Raw genomic sequence first — 25,846 nt, forward strand, 5'->3', positions numbered from 1 at the left:
TTCCTCCCACTCTTGGGTCTCAGATATTGGCAATTTGAGCTGCTTTTTGCTTTCTACACTTTTTCCCAGTGACACCTCTCCCAAGTACACAGATATAGGTTTTTTCTTCTGCCACTGAGCCCCAGTAGTGTGCCACTGGTACTTGTTCTGACAGAAAAGCTGTAATAATACCCAGCTCTTGTACAGCCATTGCCACAGGACATCTAAAGCTCTGACATGGCTGTTGAACCAATCTGCAGCACAAAAAACATCTCTCAAGACCCTCACCGTTGCTAATGCTCTGAATTCCCCCCTAGGAAGCAGCCAAAGGCTCCATAAATTCCCATTGTTCCCCCCAGGAAGCAGCCAAAGCCTCCATCCAGTGGAGCACAGCGGAACCCTGCATTCAGTTCTGACACAGCTGCTGACCTGGAGCACGGGCACCATCAGCCAGCCGGGGTAAGAGATGGCACAGGGGGCACAGCACAGCCCCCAGGCCGTGGTGATTCAGCACAATGCCATGGGAATAGCAAAAAAAAAAAGGGAATTTGAGTTTAAAGTCTCCCTAGCATTTGATTTCCAAGAGCAGCTGACAGAAGGCGAAACTTGTCATGAAAGATTAAGTGAAACTAATTTGCATAGGAGAAAACAAAGATCTAGGGATTATTTTTACAGGATGTTCAAACAAATATTCTCATTTTTGGCCAGTTAGAAGCCAGCTTTAAAAAGAGATCATGCTCTGCTGTTCCAGTTTTCTCCATTAGGCAAGAGGTAGTAGAAGTCATGGCTTGAACTTGAGTGGGTATTAAGAGAAAAGATGGATAAATACCATTAAAAAACAATATAAAATACAAAGAATCACCAAAAGAGAATATTTGTGTGTGTGTGTGTGTGTGTTCATTTCCTCATTTGGTACTCCAATTGATTATTTTAGATATTAAAGAGCACACAGTGTGTGAGAAGGAGGCATTGAAGGCTGTTTGAGAAAAGGGAGAAAATAATCCATTCTTTTCTGCTAAATCCATCTGTAGAGTATAAATAGCTTGGCAATGCAGCAGGTCTGAGCCAGCCTTTACCAGGAGATGGTGCTGTTCAATTTTTAACTAATTTAGAATTTGGTCCTGCTGATGCTTTTGTTCCCAAGGTGTGAATCAGACCCAATCCTGCAGTTTGGTGGGGAAGAAATCTCTTTGTAAAAGGAAACTTTTTGGGCCAGGGCTGCAGACTTAGGGCTTTCTCACAGCCCAGACTGTGAGTTGTAGCCCAGACAAGTGAAAAACTGCTTTATACCTTCTAACATACTGTACCTGGAGACCTGGTTATTCTAATGTGTTGTCATTTTGTTCTGTGTAACCACCTAATCCCCTAGACACAGGATGCCTGGGTTGGACAAATTCCAAAAGTTGTACTGAAAAGACAAGATTTTAATGATGCTTCAATCCCAAGTCAAAACCATAATTACAGGTATGCTGCTATTTTTGTCTTTTGTGCTCATTCTCACTTTATACCCTGGTTTGGAGACTCAGAATGACTTTGCAGCTTTGCCAGTGGCACAGCAAGCAACAAAGGTCCAGTAAATGGCAAAGCTTTTGACTGGATTATTCACATACAAATCCTAAAATACTGCTTTATCCAGAGGCTTCTCTGGTTTTCCTCTAATCCCAGAGGCATTCATTTCATTTCTGTTTAGAAACACAGCTCCCTGCTTGTGCTCCCTCACTTGAATCCCCCTCAGCATGCAGCCAGCTGCTGCAGCTCTTGCTGCAACTTCTGCAGAGAACTTGTTTGCCAGGGTGCAGCTCTGTGAGAGCACAAGAGTCTCCTCACACCTAGCAGGGTTCTGCTGCAGAGACAGGCTGGAGCTTGCTGATGTTTCAGTCCCTCAAGGAAGTCTGGTTTTTTCAATATAAATGTTGAAAATGTTGCAGGTATAGCTGTGGTTAATTAAAAACATTTTGAAAATAATTGTAGGAATATAGAAATTTAGATACTGTGGCATTGTTTGTTGTGAAAAGAAAATAAAAGCTTAAAGAGAACGTTGCTTCTATAAATTCAGTCTTCTGTGTTTGCAGGGTGAGGGTTTGACAGTAAAATGAACTTAAAAGACCTTTTAGATGTTAATGCCTCAATGCCATCATGCAGTTGTGAGCTTTAATATTTTTATATTTTGGTTTAAACTAACCCTTTGTGCAATTTGCAGTTTCTGATAAGGTTTTAATAACCTTTTTCTCTTTTGGATAGTCATGTGTACGATCAGCCTCTGAGGACAGCAGGTCCATCATCAGATTATTTCCCTCAGTCCCGAGCCCAGCAGGATGAGTTTGACTATTCCAGGAAGGATTTGCCTTATCCAGTTTATCCAGAGGCGAGACAGTACCGGGTATGTATCAATTACATCCCTCTGCATATTAATTACATACTCTGCATATTAATTATATCACCCATCCTGGTACTGAATACAAATCATCACTAAATTGATAGTTTGTCACTAAGTAAAGATGTGAGCTAACAGAGCTACAGCCACCTTTCACTGTGCAGGTGTTTTCTTCAGGAATGTTACAGACCCTGCTGAAATGTTTTCAAATATTTCCAAAGCTGTTTCAGTTTGTGTGCACACAGTGGTAATGCTTTCAGTTATCTGCATGAAAATCATCTTCCAAAGCTCTTGGTGAGTGCACACTCAGAAGAGCACATACTAAGAAAAAAATATACAGAAGTGTAGTTTGATTAGATACAGATTATTGTAATAGCAAGCATACTGGGGAGTGTGTGTCATGCTGATTTAATTCTCATCTTTTACAGAGATACTAAGAACACATGCTTCCTATATCACATGTCTTGGAGTGCTGCATGATCAGTGGACAATCCAGGTGCTGAGAGAGCAGTGAGGCCCTGGTGAGACACAGAGGAAATTGCCATCCCTATCAGAGAGCACTGAGTTATTGCCAAGAGAAGGTATAGGGGATAATTGTAAAAGAAAACCTGATCTGACATGACATTAACATTTAATTTATTTACTGTGTGATTGGTGACAGCTTTGTGTGAATCCCTGATTCTGCAGTGCACAAGGGTCTGGCCTGGCAGTGTGGTACAAACACAGCCAAGGACTTGGCCTCTCTCTGTCCCAAGATCTATCAAATACCTACAGACCCATTCCCTTGTCTCTTGTTTTTGCTTTGTCTTCCTTCTGTGTTGATCCTAGCAGCTGGAATGGTTTGCCTTTAAAACTGCCCTGGCTTGCTTTGTACCTTTCTTTAAATGAGGAAAATAAATGAGGCTGACTACCTTGCCACTAAAGTAACAAAGAGACTGAAGACTGGGATTTATTTCCCATTTCCAAAAAGTCTGAAGCACGTTATATTGTGGTTTATATTAAATCATTTCCCTTAGTATTGGGTAATATGTGAAGCTATATGAAAAAACCAGAATCTTAAGGATTAGAGAAAGGTGTTTTTGATATTTGGTAACCAAATGTAACCAAAATGCAAAGTGGGCAAATTTCGCTAGGTTTACTTCTACTGCTGCAAACTCTGAGTCTGGTTCCCTCTCTTATCTTCAGAAACACACAGAAACGATGTTAGCACATCTGTTTAGAGCCCAGAATATCAGCTTAAACCATTCCGACCTCAGAAATGCAGATCCAAAGGTGTCAGGGAATTGTGTCAGTGAATTGCTTTTCTCTGACACTTCTCAGCCTCGGGTGGTGCCACAATCTGACAAACTGTGGTGGTTGCTGACCTCAATCCATCTCTGTTGTACCAACCTCAGAGTGACCACAGAATGTGAGTGTTCAATTTGATGTTCCACCACTGCTCCAAAAAGGAGTAGGAGGAACAGCTAAGGCAGTGCAGTCAATATCCATGGTGCTGCCAAGAGCAGAGCTGGCTAAACTGAGTCTCTCTCACCCTTTCCCCCAGTGTTCAGTTTTGTCATCACCTTTTCCAGGTATTTTCTCTTCATTCCTGAGTTGCATTGGGTAGTTTGAAATTATTTTGTCATAGGAATGTCTGTCTCTTGCTAGAGCTAGACAAAATGACTCGAATGTCCTTTCTACTGAATTTACTTTGGTGTGTGCTATGTGGCTTTACTCTTCAAAAGAAAAAAAAAGAAAAAAAGGAGGCGGGTCAAATGTAAATCTTCAAATTCTCTGCTAAGGAGCTGAAGTCCAGGAGGATGAATCTTTTGAGAATTACAGAAGCTGCATGTCTCTCTTGTCCTGAGGAGCCAGAACCAGACAGAGCACTCCAGCTGTGGTCACAGGGTCCCCTGGGGATGCCCCATCTCAGGGTGCCCACCTTGGCTCGCCCACCCTGTGCTGGCCCAGCTGCCAGACCCCAGACAGGGCACCCCTGCATTCCCTCAGCATCTGAGGGCATTGGGTCACATTCCCAGGGATCCACTTCTGCCTTTACACTTCACTTGGAAACACAGCTCTGGCTTTGGAATCGTCTTCCTGTCTATTCCTTAAGGAATAAAGACATGGGAACAGGCACCAAGCGTTACCCAAGTCCTCCTTTGCTCAAATTTCGACACCAGGCTCTGAATCTTGTGACAAAGAGTAATGCAAAGTTTCCAAGGCAAGCTGCTATGCTTGTCATGAGAAGGTTCATGTCTATATCCTATACTTTTATATAATAAAAAACTGGTTCAACTTTGTATTTACTTGTCGTGTTTAACCAGGTAAGTCAGGTTTTCACGCTGATTAGAGACCCAGAGAACTGCAATTGTTACCCGAGCTATTTAAATTGTGAGTGTTTTATTCACTAGATTGTTCCAATGCCCTCAGGGGGATGGATGTGAGGGAGAAATCCCCTCATTGCCCCTCACGGCGGGGCGGGAGCGGGGTCCCCTCAGGGTGTCCCAGGAGGGAGCAGGGTCCCCTCACGGTGCCCCGGGCAGCAGCGGAGTCTCCCCGCGGTCACCTCACGGTGCCCCGGGCAGCAGCGGGGTCCCCGAGCGGGAGCGGGGTCTCCCCGCGGTCCCCTCCCGGTGTTCCCTCCCGGTGTCCGGGCAAGAGCGGGGTGTCCCCGCGGTCCCCTCACGGTGCCCCGGGCGGGAGCGGGGTGTCCCCGCGGTCCCCTCCCGGTGTCCCGGGCAGGAGCGGGGTGTCCCCGCGGTCCCCTCCCGGTGTTCCCTCCCGGTGTCCGGGCAAGAGCGGGGTGTCCCCGCGGTCCCCTCACGGTGCCGGGGGCGCGGGGGGGTCTGAGGGGGCGGCGGCGGCTGCGCCTGCTCGGCGCGCGGGGGCGCGCGTGACGTGCGGGGGGAGCAGAGCGGGGCCGCGCGCGCTCGCGGCCGCCGCCCGGCCCAGGCTGCGGGCGGAGCGGGCCCAGGCCCGGCCCGGCCCCGGCGCGTCCCGCGGGCCCGGCGCACCCCGGGCCTGCACAGGTGAGCCGGGGCACGGGCACGGGCACGGTGGAGCCGCGCAAGCCGCGCTCCGGCACCGCCGCCGCGGTCGCTGCGGGCCGCGGCCGCCCCTGGGCGGGCGGGCGGGGGAGCCCCGGCCGGGCCCGCCGGTGCCGCGGCGGGCGGGTGGTGCGGGCGGGCCCGGCGGCGGAGGGGCCGCGCGGGCGGGCAGAAAATGGCGGAACACAAGATGTCGGCCGGGCCGGCGGGGCGGGGAGGCCGCGGCTCTGGGCCGTGAGACGGCGTTATCCCGGCCGGGACCGGGTTATTCCCGCTGGGACAGCGTTATCCCGGCGCTGTCCCCGCCTCTCGGCTCGCACCGCCGCGGGACAGCCGCTCCTTTGTCCCCGCGCTCCCTCCGCCGCCTCCCCCCGCCCCGGCGGCACCGCGGGCGCGCCCGCGCCGGGCACGCGCGGGAGGGAGGGAGCGAAGGAGGGAGGGAGCGCCGGGAGCCGCCGGGAAGCGCCGGGAGCCGGCAGCCCCGGGCACCGGCAGCCCCGGGCACCGCCGGCCCCGGGCACCGCCGGCCCACTCTGCCCCTCGTTTTTACTACGGGAAGTTTTATTGGTGCAACACATAGATGTAAATTTTTTCCTCCCCCCCCTTATTTATTTTTATGTATTGAGAGCCTTTAGCGCCTTTCAGGCAGCGAGACAGAATCCCGTTCACTGGTTTTGTCTGTTTTACATGGATTTGGAGTGTAAGTTGTCGTGGTGCTTCCTAGGTGGACGCAATAAAGGACTTTAAAATGGATATGCTGATTTTTTTATACCTAGTCTGTTCTCTGCCAAGGGTCTGTGTTAACCTGCACGTTATTTTATTAATTACGGTTTTCTAATTAAGATTTTTTGCGCAAGCCGTTTCTCATTGCGTTTCTGTCAGTTGCTGCATTAGAATTAGGGGCGGAAAAAATGAAAACGGTGTCATCAGACGAGGATAATTTTTTGTTTTTCAACTTGAATGTTAAGACATTAGATGGTTACACGGCATCTGGTTCGTATTTTTCAACCATGTAGAAGTTTATTTATTGTTCCATTCCTCTGTGTCTGAGCCTGGTTAATTTTGGTTTAATGCAAATCTCATATGCAGCTTGTGAATATCCAAAACACCAGCAGTGCATGATGATGTGTTTTCCTTTGGAGCATGTAAACAAGATGTAAATTACTTAGGAGAAATCCACTATTTTAAAGGAGGGATTAAGGGCTGACCATGCAATTAGGCTTCATGTGAAAATACACCACCTGAACCTCCTGGGAATAAAGGTGTGTGTAAATTGGGGAGATGCTTAACATTTGCAGGACCGCACAGAATGTATTCCTAAAGCTACATAAATAAAGAGCATGTATTTAAGCTGTAATTGGCGTGTTGGAATTGGTGTCCTCTAGAAATGTTGTTTATGTTATACACATTTGAAATATGGCAACAATGCCTGGAAGCCAGCACAGGGATTGGGAGTTCCCTTGTCATTGGGAACACCAATGACACCCTGCTTTTCCTGGGAAGGGTGGAAGTGCTGAAGATTGTTATCCTTCCTCCTTAAACTGCTTTCTGAAGATCTTTGCGTTTGGAGTGTTTTCTTAAACTCTCTCTAAAACGGAAATATTCCTGGTTATTTTGTGACACTTTCTTTAGGAAGAGTAAGCTAAGAACAGTTTTTCAGTTGAGTGTTGCTGTTCCGTGTCCTTAGGTCATCCCAAACTGCCAACCATTACCCTTGATTTTAAAAAGTGCCGTGTGCAGAAGTAATTTACAGTTGTAGTCAGAGAGGTCAGATATCCCTGCTACTCTAAAATTCATTGCTTGTCTCAGCTGAGCCCCATCTAAGGAAGAGCTTTGGCATAAAGAGCTGAAATAGATTGAAATGAACCTCAGGCTCATTAGAAAGAGAACTGTTATTTTTCAGAAAAGCAAAACCATTCCAGATACAGACATATTTTAAAAATTTAGCCTTGAGACATTGCTCTGGGACTCTTAGAGTAGGTTGCATGAAATACTTCATTTTTTGGATGTGATGATAATGTGCTTTTTCTTCAGCCAAGATAGCATGCTGTAATTAAAAAAAAAATCAATGAAAAAATTAATGGAATATTGTAAAGTGAATATTTTATTGGCTGATTCCAATAAAACATTTTCACTGTCTTTAAATACCTAAAGGAGAAGAGGAATTGAAAGGAAAAACTTGAGATGTTACAAGTTAGATGAAGAGAGGAACGAATAAGTTTGGGATTGTGACAGGGTGTGGAATTGTGCCTTTCTGCCTGATTTCTCCCTTTCCAAAGCCAGGATTGGATCTGTGATGGTGTGGGTGTGTTACACAGCGTGCTACAGCAGGAAGCTGGGAAGAACCACAATTAATCACTGCACTGCATTTGTGTGCTGCTCCCAATAACAAGATTGGCTTGCATATGTGACATGTGGAACTGCATCATCTGCAGTGCTGCAACCTGTGAGCACAACCACCCGGTCTGGGGGAGCCTTACCCAGCTTCATTCTTCCAGCAGTAGCAGGAAGGGCTTTTCCTGCTCTCACTGCATTCCTTGAAGATCCCAGAGTTGATATAAAACATAAATTTGTGATTGTGTGGTTGATTCAAGTCTGTCCTTTGTCTGCAGTGAGGGTTTACAGGAACATTCTTCATAGGGTTGGTGCAACTTCAGTGGGGTTGTTGCCTGTGTGTCATCATCCTTCTCTGGATTTTAGGGGAGCTTTGAGGGATTGCTGGTGCCATCCCATAACTTTGGTTCTTTTTCTTGTCCTGTTAACTACCAGGAAAATACTCTTTTACTGACAATTTGCTTTCCTTACAGAAATTTAAATTCAAATTACAGTCCTACTTTGTATTAATTTTTTCTATGTGCTACAATACATAATATAGTTGTGTATCTAGTTATTGAATCTGCAAATAAGTTGCTTATTGAGAAGAAAAGAAAGTCTCATATATTCTCCATTTATCTCAGATGGATATCAATTAAGATAATTTTTCATGTCCATTTACTCTGAAAAAAGGATTCTCTGAATGTAAAGGGTGTGGTCAGGAAATGTTAGATATTGCCTTAATTCTGAAATAGTTAAATGAGCTATTTATGCTCTGGAGCTGCATTATATTTTGTACTAGCAAGGATTCATTAGCTACAGGGAGAATTTTGGATGGCTGTGGTGATAATTTGGGAGTGATGGAGCATTGCACTGAGGTTCTGGAGGTGCTCTGTGATCCTTACAGTGCTGAAAGAATTTGATTTTGGAGTGGAATTGAGTTAGTAAAATCCTTGCTGACTTCCCTCCTGGATAATGTTTGACTTTTTTCATATTCTTGAATTCAAACCTCCTTGGGGTGGGTCAGTGGCTTTTCCTTGCAATTGCCATCCTTGGGCACCTTTGCTGGAGGAGCTCAGAAGTTGTGGGAGGTCCTGGCTCTTCCTGGGCCCGTGGCTTCTGCCCTGGAGGTGTCTCAGATTTTGGGCACTTGTTCTTCCAGCTTGGCTTGACCTTGGCTGTGTTGGCTCTTGAGGTAGAGCTCGCTGCAGTGGGACTGTCAAGTGTGTTCTACCACAAAGTAATTGGAGTTTGGATTTAGGTGCTAAGATTGAAGGAATTCCTGTGGTAATTTCTTCTGTGAGATCTGGGAGAGCAAACCAAGGTTGGTGCTACAAGAGGAAAGCAATGTACTTTGGAGAGTTACCCTTGGAAGATTTGCACTCCCTGCTCCTCTCTGCCCCACTCAGGTCACGGAGTTCTGAGCTCTGACTCTGCATTCACTTCCCACAATTCCTAAAACTTTGTATTTGCTCCCTGATTCTGTCACTTTTTCTGATTTGTGGATATGAGAGGGCAGGAAAGCACAAGATTTTGTGCTCAAGTCTTGTGCAACAGGGATTTTTTTAGGCTTCAGATTTTTTACCTGTGAAAACCTTAAGCTCTTTTTGTGGGTGCTTCTGTGGAGTCACTGTGTGCACTGAGAACTTGTGTAAAGTCCTTTGGGTTGCAGCAAATTGCAAAATAATTCAGAATCCCCACACTGCAATGTTTGGTAGCAATGCTGGAATGCTGATTTCATGCTTCTCTCTTGTGTTTAATGGGAGCACTCAAATGATGCGTGCTTTCTCCTGCTCTGGGAGTGACTTTGTGTAGCTGTACCTTGTCAAAGAGATTCAGCTTCCCCAATTAAATTTACACATTAAAATTGCTTTGGAAGTTTCTCATATGCCCAGTACAATTCTCCACTTTCTTCATTGTAGCTCCACACATCCAGAATCACCAGTCTTGATAATTAGTTAATGAGTCTGTACAGACAGGGGCAGAACAGAAACTACTTTCTGCACAATTGCTAATATTTATTGTTATGCTAAGGTCAAAAAATATAAATCAAAATAGTAAAGTGAATTGTGTGAAGTGTTGCTTATGGTTTTCTGGATTTTTTTGGTAAATACTTCTCTGTGTTTGTCAGTGTAACACATCAATCCAGCAAAGGTGATCAACACAAGAACACTGTTAAACATAAATTCTCATTTTTGTTTTATTGCAGTTATTTGTGAATGAATTTGGCTGAATATGGATCCAGGTGGTGGAAGTCTTGGATTGCAAACACAGGAATCCAAAATGCCTCACACTATGATCATGCAAGATTTTGGTAAACATTTTAACTATTAAAAATAATGAGTAAAATCCAGGAGGTGATCTTCTCAGGTATTGGGAAGGACCATGTCTATACCAAGTTATTTGCATTTGAATTACAACACTGAGTAACATTAATTTTTTTATTTTAGTTCTCATAAGAACTATTTTCTTGAGTGTTTTCAAGATTAAAACTGCTGTTTGTGTGTTAAAGTGGTTCACTGAGCATTTTTTGTTATGTCTAGTCTGGAAAATGACTGGCCAGTCCAGTCTGGTAATGAAAACCATGTTTCTACCTCCAGCCATTCCTTGTGACGTGGCAAGTTGTTGGAATTTTTACTGTAAATATTGCATAAAACTGAGTGTTTGTTTTTAACAAGGCTCTTGCAGTCCAAAGGATGAATCCTTTTATTGTAACAGCAATTAATGGCTTTTACCACACTTCCAATGTCATGCAAGAATTCTGTGAAGGTTCACATTCTAACTGAGAATTAAAAAAAAAAAAAAGAGAGAGTGAATTGTAAAGTGACTTTTAGTTTTTAACAGATCCTAAGTTTGGGACAAGCTCCACATAATACCTTGGAGTGGTGTGTTTTGTTTATCTTTATTTGTACAGAAGGGCTGCTTTGGACAGTGTTTATTGGGCAAAATGCAAAACATGACATGGAGAAGTAACAGATTTTTCCATCTGTAACTGCACTCTTAGCTAAACCTTTTGCTGGGGCAATCTTTGTAACGTTTTTCTCCCTGTCCATGGTTGCTCCCTAGTGGCTGGAATGGCTGGCACTGCCCACATCGATGGAGACCACATAGTAGTGTCAGTCCCTGAAGCCGTGCTGGTTTCTGACGTGGTCACGGATGACGGGATAACCCTGGATCACGGCCTGGCCGCCGAGGTGGTGCAGGGCCCCGACATCATCACCGAGACGGACGTGGTCACCGAGGGCGTCATCGTCCCCGACTCCGTGCTGGAGGCCGACGTGGCCATCGAGGAGGCCTTGGACAGCAGCGAGCACGTGCTGGCTCCCGAGCTGATCACAGAGACCGTGCGAGTGCCCGAGCAGGTGTTCGTGGCTGACCTGGTCACCGGCCCCGAGGGACACTTGGAGCACGTGGTGCAGGACGCCGGCGCCGGGGAGGAGTCGCCCACCATGGTGTCAGAGGAGGTGCTGGTGACCAACTCGGATTCAGAAGCTGTCATCCAGGCAGCTGGCACTGTCCCTGGCTCCACTGTCACCATCAAAACCGAGGACGACGACGATGGCAAGAGCACATCTGAAGACTACCTGATGATATCCTGTAAGTCAGAGGTAGATGGAAGCAGGAGGGAGCTGAGCTGGAAGTGCTGTGGTGGGGACAAGTTCTGTCACTGCACTCTTGGAATGCTCAGGGAATAGGCTGGTGCCCAGTTAATTCCTGGTGTTTGGATTTGGGGGTTTTGGTGCAAGATTGCTGGTACAGCAAGAAAGAGAAGGACATTGGTGCTGCTGAGTGAGTTGTGTTTCTGAAACTAGATATTCCTGGAAATTTAAGAAAAACTCCTTGGAAAGTAAAACATTCCATTTATTTTGAATGCACAACTTTTTTCTAAAGAACACCACAGGTATATTGCAATACCATGTAGATTCATGTAAAAATAACAAATTGGGATTAATCAGGAGAATCCACTAAGAAATATTTTTTTAAAGATCTCTAACTCAAAGTTTTCTCGATGTGGCCACAAATGTGGTTTGTTTAGTGTATTAAAAATTATAATGGGCATTTAATTGTCTGTTGTGCTGTTCTGGGCTGAACTTGGAAATAAGGGGTCATGTTCATTAATGGATTGGCTCATTAACACATTCCAGTTCCCACACAGCATCCAACTCCATATGATCCTGTTGAAGTTGGCCACTGAAAGAGCCTTGGGTACTTAGTGTTTCCTCAGTGCTTACATTATACCCAAGGTACCAGTTGTTGCTGCTACACAAGTTTGATAAAATACATTCCAAATAATTTAAAGTTTTTTAGTTCTTCAGATCACTTACTGAAATGTGAGTAGGTCAAAACAGATTTTATTTAGTCAGAAGCAATATGTTAAAAAAAAAGTCAATGCCAAGTGTGTCAAAGTGTCAGTCTGTTCACAACAAGCTGCATTTATTAAAAATTTCATGACAGAGGACACATCTTATTTGTGATTATAATGATTTCCCTCTCTTATAGCATTTATTTCCCTTATGCAAAGTATATTTTGATATTTATTTTCATTCAGTGCAGTATGAACAGCAATGATTTTTAAAGCTTTCCATCATTACTGTGTCACTAACAGTCAAAAAGAGTGTTTTTTGGAAAGGAACTTAAAAATGAGTCTATAAAGCAACCAAAAAAAAAAATCCTGTGTGTTTCTGTAACGAAAGGAACACCATTTTTACAGCCAGTTGTTTCACTGAACAAACTCCTTTCTGACAAAGTACTTAGGATGAGTTCATTCTGTAACTTGTCACTGTAAGTACATCATCTTTGGGATTCCTTCTGAGGGAGGTGAGTGTGATTGAAGCTGATGATCCTGCACTTAGACCAGAGCATCTGAAGCTTTCAGTTACCTGATGGCCCCACGTGTCTGACACACTCATGGTTTTGTCAGGAGTTCTCAAGCTTGGCTTTCACAATGTTTCAAAGCCGTTTTGAGACCTAGTTTTCAGCAAATTAAATTTTTATATATGTGTAATCGTGATGTGCCTGAATAGTCTCAGTTGGAAGCTACATTATTCATCTAGAATTTTGTTTTAAGTAATCATTTAGATAAATTAAAGCAGTCATAGAATCATTTAGGTTGGGAAAGAGCTGTAAGATTATTGAGTTTAATCATTGTCCCAGCACTGCCAGGACCACCACTGACCATGTCCCCAAGTGCCACATGGCTTTTGAATCCCTGCAGGGATGGGCATTCCACCACTGCCCTGGGCAGCTGTGCCAGGGCTGCACAGCACTTTCCATGAAGGAATTTTTCCACTGTCCAGCCTGAGGCTGTTCCTCTCCTCCTGTCCCTGTTCCCTGGGAGCAGAGCCTGACCAGTGGCTGTCCCCTCCTGTCAGGGAGTTGTGCAGAGCCACAAGGTCCCCCCTGATCTCCCTGGACACCATTCCTGATCCAAGCCTTTGGCCTTTTGCCCACCTGGGCACACCTGGGCTCATGTGCAGCCCTTGTCACCAGCACCCCCTGGGCCTTTCCCAGCCCCTCTGTCCCAGCCTGCAGCTTTCTGTGGGGTTGTTGTGACCCCAGGGCAGGACCTGGCACTTGTGATCCCCCACAATTTGCCTCAGCCCATGGATCCAGCCTGTCCAGACTCCCCTGCAGAGCTTCCCACCTCCAGCATCAACCCTTCCCCAAGTCAGTGTCATCTGCCAAGCTGATCCCTTCATCTGGATGGTTGATAAAGGTCTCTGAGCTCTGTTGTGTTCCCTGGGTTTTGAGCCTGTGTTGTGCTGGGGATGCCAGCCTGACCCTACAAAGTGTCTGCTCTTGTGGTTTTGTCAGTGGTAATGAATCATTCTTACGCAGTTGTTAATTTTTTTTATTGTTTAAATATTACCCTTGAATTAGTTTTGTTTGTGGAGATAATGTTTTCTGTAGAATAGATGAAGGCCTCAATTTATCAAGCAGGTCAAAACTTTTTATTTACTTATATATATTCAATTGTCAAATGCTGTCAATAGTGCTGAAAGTGAATTTTATAGTATTTAATTTGAGGTGTATATATATATATAACTGTTGAGCTGTTTTTATAATGTAAATCACACCAAAGTGATACTTCTAAAGAATTTCAAAATATTTAGTTGTCTTTTAATGAAATTTAGTATCTGAAAAGGGGAGACTTTACGTAAAATGCCAGATATGCCCTTAGGGAATACCGTGAGCTGTTCTGTGCAACACATGTGGGAACTACCAAAATATGACATTTTAGGGTATGGAACTCACTGTGGAGTTTTAATTTCCCTTATGCTCGTTGGTTGTTACAGCTGAAATGACAGGACCATAGAATGGGTTGGGTTGGAAGGGACTTTACTGAAAGGTGATTTTTCACTATTTTGAGGTGACATTCCCATGTGGATACTTTATACACTTCTGCTAATTGCATTTTCTGTGTAAATACTATTTGGACAATAGTAAGTTCATCTTGATAGTTGTGTGACTATCTGTGTATGGTTTTGTGGTTGGAAATTTTCATTGGAAGATTATCACCACTCAGCTTTCTCAATCTTGCTTTATAAAATCTATTTTTGATACGTCCACAACACGAATACCACAGGGTGTTCACAATTCTTTGCTTTAAACCATCAGAACACCTTGATAAAAAGGAATTGAACCCCAAATGCAGTGGTGGGCCCCTGACCCCAGCCCTGTCAGAGTGAGATGGAGCTGGTGAGCAGCACATGCTGTGCTGCAGGGGCACCGTGGAGCTGAAGCCTCCCCTCTTTTGTTTTTCAGGTTTGCGATATTCAGACCCACAGCGGGTTGCCAGCCCCCGCTCCGCGTGCCGGCCCCATGCACTATTCTGGTGACCTCAAAGCCACCACTGACCCACACTGGAGCTGGCCCGGGGGTAAGGTACTGTGCCACCAACACCTCCTTTTTAGTGTCTTACACTGTTGCCTCATTTGCTAAACATTTTAGGATTCCTACTCCTCTATTTGAACCTATGGGACTTAAGTAGATCAGACATTAGAAAAACCCGGAGAATTGTCCGAGCTGGGACTTACCTTGCCCTCGTGTTGCTCCTCTGGTGGCTGTGGCATCACCAGCATAGTGCATGTGAGGCATCACATGGATTGGGAGCTGGCAATCCACGGTGAATCTGGACATCACACACCTGAAAACAGCCAAGCCAGGTAAGTTTAACACTGGGAGTGTGCTGAGTTTTCCTTTAAAGCTTGTTCACTCGGGAGGATTCAGCATCTATTTATGGAGGTTCTCTGTTGTGTGTTTTCAGTTTATTTTAAGGGACCAGATAATAACATGTAGTGCTTCTGGTGGGTGAGTCAGAGCTGGAAGATACTTTGATATTCCATTGACAGAAAGAAGCAAGCATTCCCTGTTCCCCTGAGCTGGCCCTGGGAAAAGCAGCACAGAATTTAGCACTGATGGGTTAGCAGTGATTGAAGTAAGAATCTTACTTAGACAACAGAATATTTTCATGAGCTGTTCTAAAAAAACAATAATATTTTGGAACCTGACAAAGATTACTTGTCCTGCTGTGTTGTTTTCCTCTAACCTAAATCTGTTTAAAAGGTAGATGGAAGTCTTCAGATTTACTTCAGATAAGGCAGGACTTGAAGCAAAAGCAATTGCCATTTCAGTGTGTTTTGTTGTATTTGAAACAAAAAGCAACATCTTACAGATAACAGTCTATATTGATATCATTTTCTCAGCCCAGATGATATTTTCCAAATTTTGCTATACTACACATTTACTTCTTTAGAAAAGTGAGCCAGAGGCCCTGGGTACCCAAAGACTGCCTTTTTTTTTTTTTTTTTTGAGAATACACAGGATGGTTAATGGTGTAGAAGTAACCACAAATGTTAAAAATACCGTTCTTACTTCGCCCCTCTAAAACAGGACTTCCTGTTTTTAAGGGATATTGAAGATTTGGGGGCTTTACAGTAACATTAAAACACACTGTGTGAGTGTACATGCTATATTCATGGTTTGAGGTTCTCTTTTGCTGAAAACATTCTTACAAAAATTGAAGGATTCCTCATTTTTTCCCTTCATGTAATGTTTATTGTATTGCAGTTGATGTCCTGGTAACTATCTGAAATAGTGGGATTTTTTCTTACATTATTTCAGCAGCCCCATAATGGTGCACAGTCACTGTCACATTAATATTAATTAAATAGTTGGAAATTTTTCCATTAAGAAAACTTCCTGTCACACATGTGGTAACTCCCCTGTTCAGCAGGAAGTTGCTGTTGTTGAGTAACTCCCCAGGACAGAAATACTTGCTTCTGTTAAACTGGTAACGTGTTATGTTTATAAAATATATGAGTTTAGAAAAAATTGGTGTTTGCTGAGTTGCAGATTTGAAAAGAATTTTATTACCACCTCCCAATTCTAAATTTGCATGGTTTGTAAGCTTTGAAATTCTCTTTTTGGCAGTCACAGAGCTGGGTATATAATCCCTCCTTGTACTGGGAACACCTCCATTCCTTCCAACACTCACACATGCATTGGGAATGGTCATTGTATGAAATTAAATTTATATTTATAATTTTCCAGAACATGCATAAGAAAATTTTATAAATGTTAAAAGCCTTGCAGAAAAAAAATAATTCTTTAATAGATTCATGCTTAGTAAATGTATGGAAATACTTATTCCAAGATAGAGGAATTTTAGCATCTCCACTTTATTCTGACAGCCCCATTCTGGCAGCATTAAAAATGTCAATTAGCAGGTGCAGTAACACTCCCACAGTGGATGTAGAGGGGTTTAATGGCCTGGTGCTGGGAAGGTTGAGTGTCAGAGGAATTCTCTGCTGTGGCTCTCTGTGTTTGTGCCCTGACTGTTCCCAGTGTCCTGCCAGGTCACACAAACATCAGGCAGCACGGGGCAGACTCTCACTCATTAAGGTGTTGATGTTCCTGGCATTGATTTCAGTAGAGATTTAGAAAGTTTTTGCAGTTAAAAAAACAAAAACTCTCTTCTTGAGGAATTTTTTTTTGGTACTTTTTCAGCAATGGAATTAATTAACTCCAATCCCCACCAAACAGCTAAACCAGCATTTTTAAAATGTTTTCCATAGATGTTTCAGGTTATAGAACCTGGTGCTGATACCAGCAAGGTTGTGGGATCAGTCCCCATATGGATCAGTCACTTAAAGAGTGGGACTTGATGATCTTTGTGGGTCCCTTCCAACTCAGAATATTAATTTTCATCGAAGTATAGACTTCACAGAGGTTCTAAAACAAAACCAGATATTTACCTGTGCTTACCTACATTTTATCCAGTTCTGTCCTCAGTAACTCCTGTACTCACCTGATGCAGTGCAAGCTTTGTGAATAGAAATGAGGTTTCCCAGTGCTGTGGGCTGGGTAGGTGTCTGTGGAATCCTGTCCCTGAATGGGAAGAGTTCAGTTTGGGATTGCTGGGGTGGATTCCCACTCCCCTGCTACAGGAGAGGCACCTTCTCCTTCCCACCTCTCATGACTGCCCCCAGCTTTAAAGTGACTCCAGTTTAGCCCAGTGCTAAAGCAGCTCTTGGGAGCAGGCACCAGTGCCCTGGGAGCAGGAAACTGGGAGGGGACTGGGGAGCAGTGCAGCCATCCCAGGTAAGCCAGCTCTTCCCAGGGATCAGAGCCTCAGCACCCCCCTGGAGTCAGGAAGCTCTGCTGTCACCTCCGTGCTCATTTTAAGGAGTTTTTCTTTATTTAGTGCACACATATTTTAATGCTGTGTGTGCAGTAAGGTGCTGTTTCCCTGGCATGCATTTCATTCAGATTTTATCTACATTTAGTGGGATTCTCCTCTATTTAGAGGACGTCAGTGGGCGTTCAGCACTGCACAGGTTTGTGTTGACCATCTGCACAGGAGCTAAATTTATCCTCAGCGAGAAGTGTGTCAGTACATTTGTCAGAGAGATGCTGAGTTCAGTGCCCTCTGTGTTGGCAATTTGAGGTGCATCTATGGTCATCTCTGGGAATGCCCTTTTTATGAAAATATGTTGCTTTTAATAGTTTGGATGTATTTTTTTTTCCTTAGAAATTAAATGAACATTCTGAATGTATAAACCAAATAATCAGTGAGTGAGTGTGTAAAGGATGAGAAGCCAATCTCTCATAGTTGTATTTGGATTTATTGTCACTGCATCTTTTAATCAGCTGTATATCATGCATCAATCTTCATTAATGTTTTCAAGTGATGATAAAGTGGAAAAAATCAACATTTATTGTAGGCAGAAGATACAGTCAGATTTCTGATGCACACTTCTTTAGCTGGGAATATACTCCAAGTCATCACACTCCATAAATTTTAGTCAAAATGCATCAGAGTGAAACTTCTGAGAACTCTTAGACTGTAACAGACAATTCTGGTTAGTTTTTAACACTTTTGCATAGATATGTAATTTTAATTATTGATACATTTTTGCTTTCTAAGAGTAATAGTTTCAGCCATAACCAGTTACCTCATTCCCTTTGGTGACAAGCTCCCTCTTGTGTCCTTCATTCTGTAATTCCTGCCGTGTTTCCTGAGTAGCAATAAAACACTGAACTTCTGGAATCTCTTTCAAATTTCTTGAGATTGGCTGCTTTTAAAGACCACTTAAGAATACAAACCTTTCCTGTGCATGGGGAGAATTGTGGAGAAAATGATGCTACTGATTGCTTTGACTTGTAAAAATGTGTTTGAACCTCATTATTATTCTCTTCTCTCTGCAGTGGATGATGTGGGAGAGAAATTGGACCATATAGGAAGCACTCCCTTGAAGATCAGTACCGAGGTGGCAAATGATGATGTTGCTAAAGATGATGGCTTTGGTTCAGAAGTTATCAAAGTCTACATATTTAAAGCTGAAGCTGAAGATGATGTTGAAATAGGTACCTTGAAATCCTGTTTATTCTTTCAGTAGTGTCAAGTGTTTCAGGGTCTTTCTGTTTGTTCTTCATTCCACGTAATCAAGTGGCTGGAGTGTTTTGTAGAACGTGACATTTGTGGAGGCTGCCCAGATGCAGCAAATGCTGAATGTGGATTAGTCTCGAGTTCTTTTTTGATTGGCAGGGCTATTTTCAGGCAGCCAAAGCCCAAGTGTAGAAGAGGCTGTGTGTTTGCAGCTGTTTTTTCAGCTGCTGCTTTTCTCTGACTTTGCAAGACACAAGTGTGTCAGCACAGCAGAGCCTCTGGAGTGGATCCCTTTTGTTGGTGGGAGCCTTTGGTGGCCTTTGCAGAGAGTGGGGAGGATTTCTGGGACTCAGAATTCTCTGCAGTTCCCTTTCCCCACGGCAGACCAGCAGTCCCTGTGCCCTGAGGGGATGCACAACTCACTGTGTCTGTTCCTGAAAAGCAAAATCCCCTCTTGTTTGTTCTTGGAGCTGAAACCTCTGGATCATTCCCAGGCCCTGTTCCCAAAATACATTTTGTTCCTCTGGGGCTGGGCTGTCAGTCTGTAGGGACAGAAGGGACAGGCTGCTCCTGCAGCAGCCAGGAGAACCAGAATCTCTGATGAGGAGTAATTCCCAGCAGGGGTGTTCTCTGAGCTACTCTCAGGGAGGTCCCAGCAAGGCAAAAATTTGCATCTGAAATTAATTTTACCAGTGGCTTTGTTGACATTGACTTAATGTGTGTAACTTCTTTTTGTTCAAGGTGGGACAGAAATTGTCACTGAGAGTGACTTTCACAATGGCCATTCTGTGGCTGGAGTCATTGAACAAGGAGGTGTTGGGAGAATGCAGCGAGAAAAAATGGTTTACATGGCTGTTAAGGACTCTTCTCAGGAAGATGAAGATATTAGTAAGCATAATAAGAAACATTTGTGTTTCTCATGCTGTTTGTACACCCATATAGCCATCATTTTCAAGGACATTTAAATTTTTTTTCTGAAGGATTCTTCAGCCTGAAGTAGTAGAAAACTAAGCTCATCTTCCCTAAAATTAAAAGCAGGCTATAATTATTTTAAAGTGGTGTGGATAATGCACTTTGTGCATACTGTGTGCAGTCATTTCATTATTTATATTAAATTTAACATGTCCATGGATGAAGTTAATGAGGTTAGTCAAACTTCTTTTTCTATTTTCCTACTGTGAATTCAGCAGCTTTTTGACAAGTGGCAAATGTCATCAGTTGCAAGTTCATGAGTTTGTGTATTGGAAATTTTGTGGGCATTTGTTTTGGATGAATATTTATTGATACATGTTTTCTCTCTTTAAGGAGTATCTGAATAAACAATGATCCCCTAAATGCCAAAGGAAGAAAATTAATTTATAATGGGTATCAATTAGAGCGAGAATAAATTTAATGAAAGAAAAGTTAAGACAGGCAGAATAAAATTAAAGATTTATTCTCCTCCCTTCATCCAGGCTGTGCTGAAATTGCAGATGAAGTTTATATGGAAGTTATTGTAGGGGAAGAAGAAGCCACATCCCTTCCAGACACCCAGCTTGAGGACTCTGGCGTGAATAAAACGTTTGTCCCCGTTGCTTGGGCTGCTGCTTACGGTAGGAACCTGTGTTTCTTTCCTAAAAATCCCTGCCATGATTTCCTCCCTCATCCAGCTACCAGCATCTCTGGGAGGACCTCACCTTGTTCTTGGGGTTTGGAAACAGCTCCTGATCTCTGCCATCCAGTGATTGCTGTGTGTTGAGTTTCATGGAGTAGAAAGGAAAGCTTGTTAGAAGTTTGATTTTGTTTCAGATCCCAGCTCAGATGTGCAGAGTATGTGGGGTTTGATGCTTCATGTTGAAAGTCTTAAACAACAAGAATAGCTTTAAGTATTTTACAATAGTAGGAGGAAGGGGGAAGAACTGTAAAAAGGGAATAGTAGGAATAAATGTGTAAATATGTTCCTAATAATTTCAGTTTATATTCATGTTTTAAGCCTGTTAGTCCTTCAGGTGAGAAACAAAAACATGATTTGTTTTCAAACAGTGGAAGTGTCTTAGGATCTATTGTGAATTCTGTCTATTCTTTTTTGTAATTTCCTTGGGTTTTGGTGTGTTAAATGTTTGTTAAGAGGGTACCAAGTTATCCATAATTTCTGTTTCAATTAATTAAGCAAGTTAGTGAAATTTCCTTGGTGTGTAATGAGAGCCCAACAGTTGAGCTTCAGAACCACAGAGCTTTGGCACAAAGCAGCAAATTCTTCCAGTGCAAAATGAGGAATGTGCTCCTGAGGTATTCCTTGTGCATCTCCAAAATTCCTTTGTACTGAGAGGCTGATAAGGACCAAGTCCTCTTATCTGCCTGCTTCTACTCCAGCCAGATAACGTGCTTCCATCTCAGGAGCAAAGTGTGCACTTCAGATAACCTCTGCATTGCTATCTGAGGGGCTAGATGAGGTAAAAAGTTTACAGAAACAAGCACATTAATAATGGAAAGCAGGAGAGCCAGCAGGGTAAGCATGCAAACACATTTGGGGTGATATTAACTCCTCCCAGAGATGGGATTTTGTCTCATGATTGCACAACACTGAGGTGCACATCTCCACTTGGATGATGTTAACCTGTTGCTTATTAGCTAAGTTAGTTTTCTCTCATTATCAGGCTTTCAAAAGCAGCATCTTTAAAAAGAATATTATTTAGTAATGACTAAAATACCATTTTCTGCAGGAGATGAAAGAAGGCTTCCCCGAAGATACGAAGATGGTCAAGCGGCAGGTGAGAGCTCTTAACAGCATTAAAACTAAAACTCTTTGAAAAGATAGACATTTCTGTGTCAGTGCTGCTAATCAGAGATGCAAAGAATGAGCCATAAGTTAGACATTGAAGGACTCCACAGTCTTTCTCTGCTGTTTTGAATGAAAACAGTTCTAGATAGCTGTAGGCCTTTGGAGGGGGTGGGGAAGTTGGGAGGCACTGCCAAGTTTGTAATGTAGTTTTGCAGATAGAAAAAGAGATAATGCAGTTATTGAGAAGTAAAACCAAGTTAAATAAAAATCAAGTAATACATTTAGAAATTAATCAGTGTTTAAACAATCATAAACAATCATTAATCAGTTTTTAAACTTTTGCCTGGAGACATAGATAGTGGTTCCTATTAGCACACTTCTTTTTAATGTGTGTTAGTGGTAGAGGAGTGGGCAGTGCCTGTTTTTAAAGAGTAGATAATGCTGCTGTGCAATTCCAGTCGTCAGTCCCAAAGAAACAAGTTGTTTAAGGTTTTTTATGGTGTCTAATTTTTGTTTCTAGGAAATAACTTGGATACACGATTAGAAAACAAAAACGGTAATGCAACACAGTACCTGCAGATTTGTGATAGCATTAGCACTAATAGAGTGCTCAAACAAAAAACCAAGAAAAGGAGGAGAGGAGAGGCCAGGCAATGGCAAACAGGTAAACACTGGATGGTTACGGTATTGTCATGGAGTGCCACTTGCTCCTGTCCTATTCCTTTTCTCTTTTTGAAGCTGATGCAGAATTAAAAGCTATAAATGATGATTTGCGTATTTCCTGTGTCCTTCCCCCCTCCAGTTCTGTGCCTAGGAAATGTCATATTTTGCTATTCAGAGTCAGTACACTCAGGGCTGATGCAATTCATTGGAATGTTGCAAGCTATTAAAAAGTACCCATGGCTATATTCAGTGCACATGTGATATTCCTGATCTGTTTGAGCAGTTTCTAAAACAGAACTATATAAACTATAGGTGCTGTGGATTGGTTGTTTTTAAACTACTGAGCCACTCTCTCTCTGCTGCAAGTGTAAGTGCATGAATCTGAACAGCACTTGGCTGATTTGAAACTTCTTAATCAGTAAATGTGTTTCTTTCATAACTTGTTTTTGTTTGTTCAAAAACAGCTGTTATAATAGGTCCTGATGGACAGCCCTTAACAGTTTACCCTTGTCATATTTGTGGGAAAAAATTTAAATCCAGAGGATTCTTGAAAAGGCATATGAAGAACCATCCAGATCATATGATCAAGAAGAAGTACCAGTGTACAGACTGTGACTTTACGACTAACAAAAAAGTAAGTTTCCACAATCATCTGGAAAGCCATAAACTTATAAATAAAGTTGATAAAACGCACGAGTTTACAGAGTACACGAGAAGATACAGAGAGGCGAGCCCGTTGAGTTCCAATAAACTCATCCTGAGGGACAAGGAGCCCAAGCTCCACAAGTGCAAATATTGTGACTATGAGACTGCAGAGCAGGGGCTGCTCAACAGGCACCTGCTGGCAGTCCATAGCAAGAACTTCCCTCATGTGTGCGTGGAGTGCGGGAAGGGTTTCCGCCACCCCTCGGAGCTGAAAAAGCACATGAGGACCCACACGGGGGAAAAGCCATACCAGTGTCAGCACTGCGTGTTCAGGTGTGCTGACCAGTCCAACCTGAAAACTCACATCAAAACCAAACACGGCACCGACCTACCCTTCAAATGTGAGCACTGTCCCCAGGCCTTCGCCGACGAGAAGGAGCTGCAGCAGCACACCGAGCTCTTCCAGGGCCATAAGACTCACCAGTGTCCCCACTGTGACCACAAGAGCACCAACTCCAGTGACCTGAAGCGACACATCATTTCAGTGCACACCAAGGATTTTCCCCACAAGTGTGAGGTGTGTGAGAAAGGCTTCCACCGGCCCTCGGAGCTCAAAAAGCATAGCGAGACCCACAAAGGGAAAAAGATCCACCAGTGTAGGCACTGTGACTTCAAAACCTCCGACCCTTTTGTGCTCAGTGGGCACATCCTCTCCGTTCACACCAAGGACCTGCCTTTTAAATGCAAAAGGTGTAAAAGGGGCTTCAGGCAGCAGAACGAACTGAAGAAGCACATGAAGACCCACAGTGGCAGGAAGGTGTACCAGTGCCAGTACTGTGAGTACAGCACCACGGACGCGTCGGGCTTTAAGCGCCACGTCATCTCCATCCACACCAAAGACTACCCCCACAGGTGTGAGTACTGCAAAAAGGGCTTCCGCAGGCCCTCCGAGAAAAATCAGCACATCATGAGGCACCACAAAGAGGCCATCATGTGATAGGTGAGCTCCAGAAGGAAGCGGTGTAGAAACTGTGATATGCTAATTGGGGAAAAAAATAAATCTCACGAACTGTTTCTCCTGGTTTCAAAGCTTGATATTAAACCATAACTTTACATTCTTTGTATTAAAAGTCTTAAAAAAAAAAAGTATTAGGGTTGGCAGGGGATCTCATAGCCCTATGATTGTTGCTGATCAGAACCTAAAGAGCACTAGAGAATGCAGAGGATGGATGAATGTCTTAAACTTGCAGAAAGATGGATGAATGTCTCCAAGGGAGCAGTATTGGCCATTGCTGGGTCTAGAGGACAGGGCAGAGCTGATTGTGTGACCCGTTCTGTCAGTCCCAACGTGTGTCTCCAGTATGGAAACAGATCCCTGGTGGGGTGAGCTACAGAGGGTTTGCAAAGGAGCCCCCTCTTCCCTTCTTGTGCAGTTTGGAGCGGGGAGTTTTAGCCAGACACTTCATCACAATGTTTTCAACTGTGCCTAGAAATTGAATTCCAGAACAGGCAGAATTTGGGGGAGGTGTCCCTTGTTCGGTTTGGTTTGTTGGTTGTTTTTTTTTTTTTTAACATTTCATAGGGAAACTTTTTGGTTTCCTTTATTAGTTTAGGTCCAAGAAGCATTTTTTTACTGGTTTTCAAAGCTGCTAACCTATTTTATTGCAGGATATGATGTTTAAAATAGAGCATTATGTTATGGTCTCAGAGGTGGTGTTCTGGTGCTAGGGTTAAAGATGTATATGTATATAATTTCCCTTTTTTTACCTGAAACTGCAGTTGAATGTTGTTCAGTATGGCACATATAACAAAATTAACTTTGAATTTGACTTTTTTTTTTTTTAAGGATAAAAATGGATGCAGCTCATAGTGTTGTGACTCAACACTAATTTTTTTCCTCGCTACTTTAAAGTCTTCTCTAAAAAGAATATTAAAAACAGTTGAAAACTGTAGGGGTTTTTTTTAATTAAAATTCAAAGTACTTAGAGGTTCTTTAGGACAGTATTGTTAACAGGTATGACAGTTGCTGTCCTACCTCCTAATATGAAATTTTCCATATAGACATAAAATTGCACCTTTTAATCGATTCTTTTAAAAAAAGATCTATACCATGCTATAAACATGCATTTTCAATCTGTAAGAAAGTATATATGCAGTATTTAACCAGAAAAATCTGCTGCCACTAGAGTTTGAAGGTGGATCTTGAGTTTACAGTGTATACATTTAAAATATGCATCCCTTTAAAAATGCTTTGTGTTAGCATGCTGCAAATCCAATGGCGCTTATATAACGAGCTGGTCTAGGGCTATTTAATGAAAAACCTGGTCATAAATGTTATGCATATAATGTGTATTTTTTACTTTTTTTAGTTGCTTCATGTTTGCACACAGCTGTTCACATGAGAAATTGTAACTTCATGCTATATTGTGGCTTTGTGTTCCAGATAATGTTCATATTTTGTTTTTGCACCAGATGAGAATCAGTTCCTTGAGAATAAATTTTTTTTATATTTCTAAACTTCAGAAAGTTAAAATTTGGGAAATCTCTTAGACAAATAAGTGTTTTATGTGGCTGTAAAAAATGATGTACACGCTGTAAAATAAGATTGTCACTGTTCTGTGGGATTATTATTTCTAAATGTGTTACTCATCGTAACGGGCATACAATAAAATGCATCTCTTGCACTCCAGATTTTTTGGAGTTTCCTTTTAATTTCTGGTGTTTAGGAAAGTCCCATTCTCTGTAAATTCACCTGATGTTTTAAATGGCATTATTCACTAATTAATATGTAATCACATTTCAAGTAAACAGATTACTGCAGGTCTGTTTATCAGCCTTTTGAGGAGAGATCATCAGGTCTGATGTAACCCTTGGACTTAAGGTAAGGTATTTGTGTTTGTTTTGCTTATTTCTAAAATAATCATCAAATGTGATACTGACATGGCTTTGATTTTTTTTCCTTTAAGAGAACGAAAAACTTCTTACATACTTTGAGAAAACCCAGGTAGGTTTTTGTCTTTTTACCTGTGTAATAGAACAGCTTGCAGAATGAAATACTGCTATCCTAAATTCCCTCTCTTTTTAGAATACCTGAATTTTCAACATCAGTAACAGATTAAAAAGCTGAAGAAGGACATGTGCTCTTAAATGAACCCTTCATGGAGGATTTCCAACGGGCTTTGAGCTGCTGA

At 42.8% G+C, this 25,846-nt stretch overlaps 1 protein-coding gene and 1 long non-coding RNA gene across 3 annotated transcripts; both read left to right on the forward strand.

Annotated features, from left to right (window-relative positions):
* On the forward strand, positions 1-3,206 carry LOC117002967. Its single transcript, XR_004419444.1, has 4 exons — positions 1-438; positions 1,349-1,443; positions 2,221-2,359; positions 2,782-3,206. It is a non-coding gene; the product is annotated as an uncharacterized LOC117002967 (long non-coding RNA).
* Positions 3,207-5,302: 2,096 nt separating this feature from the next.
* Positions 5,303-25,344, forward strand: ZNF711 (zinc finger protein 711). Of its 2 annotated transcripts, none has more exons than XM_033072122.2 (9): positions 5,303-5,364; positions 9,905-10,009; positions 10,762-11,292; positions 18,406-18,564; positions 19,328-19,474; positions 20,041-20,178; positions 21,289-21,336; positions 21,868-22,011; positions 22,475-25,344. In XM_033072122.2, exons 2-9 carry the CDS (start codon positions 9,931-9,933, stop codon positions 23,650-23,652), a joined length of 2,424 nt encoding a protein of 807 aa, XP_032928013.1. In that variant the 5' UTR covers positions 5,303-5,364; positions 9,905-9,930; the 3' UTR covers positions 23,653-25,344. The 2 variants fall into 2 exon arrangements, with proteins under 2 accessions (XP_032928013.1, XP_032928014.1); XM_033072123.2 differs by having other exon boundaries at positions 21,868-21,903.
* Positions 25,345-25,846: the final 502 nt, after the last annotated feature.

Source organism: Catharus ustulatus, chromosome 14 (assembly GCF_009819885.2).
Source record: "Catharus ustulatus isolate bCatUst1 chromosome 14, bCatUst1.pri.v2, whole genome shotgun sequence".
Classification (NCBI taxonomy): Eukaryota; Metazoa; Chordata; class Aves; order Passeriformes; family Turdidae; genus Catharus; species Catharus ustulatus.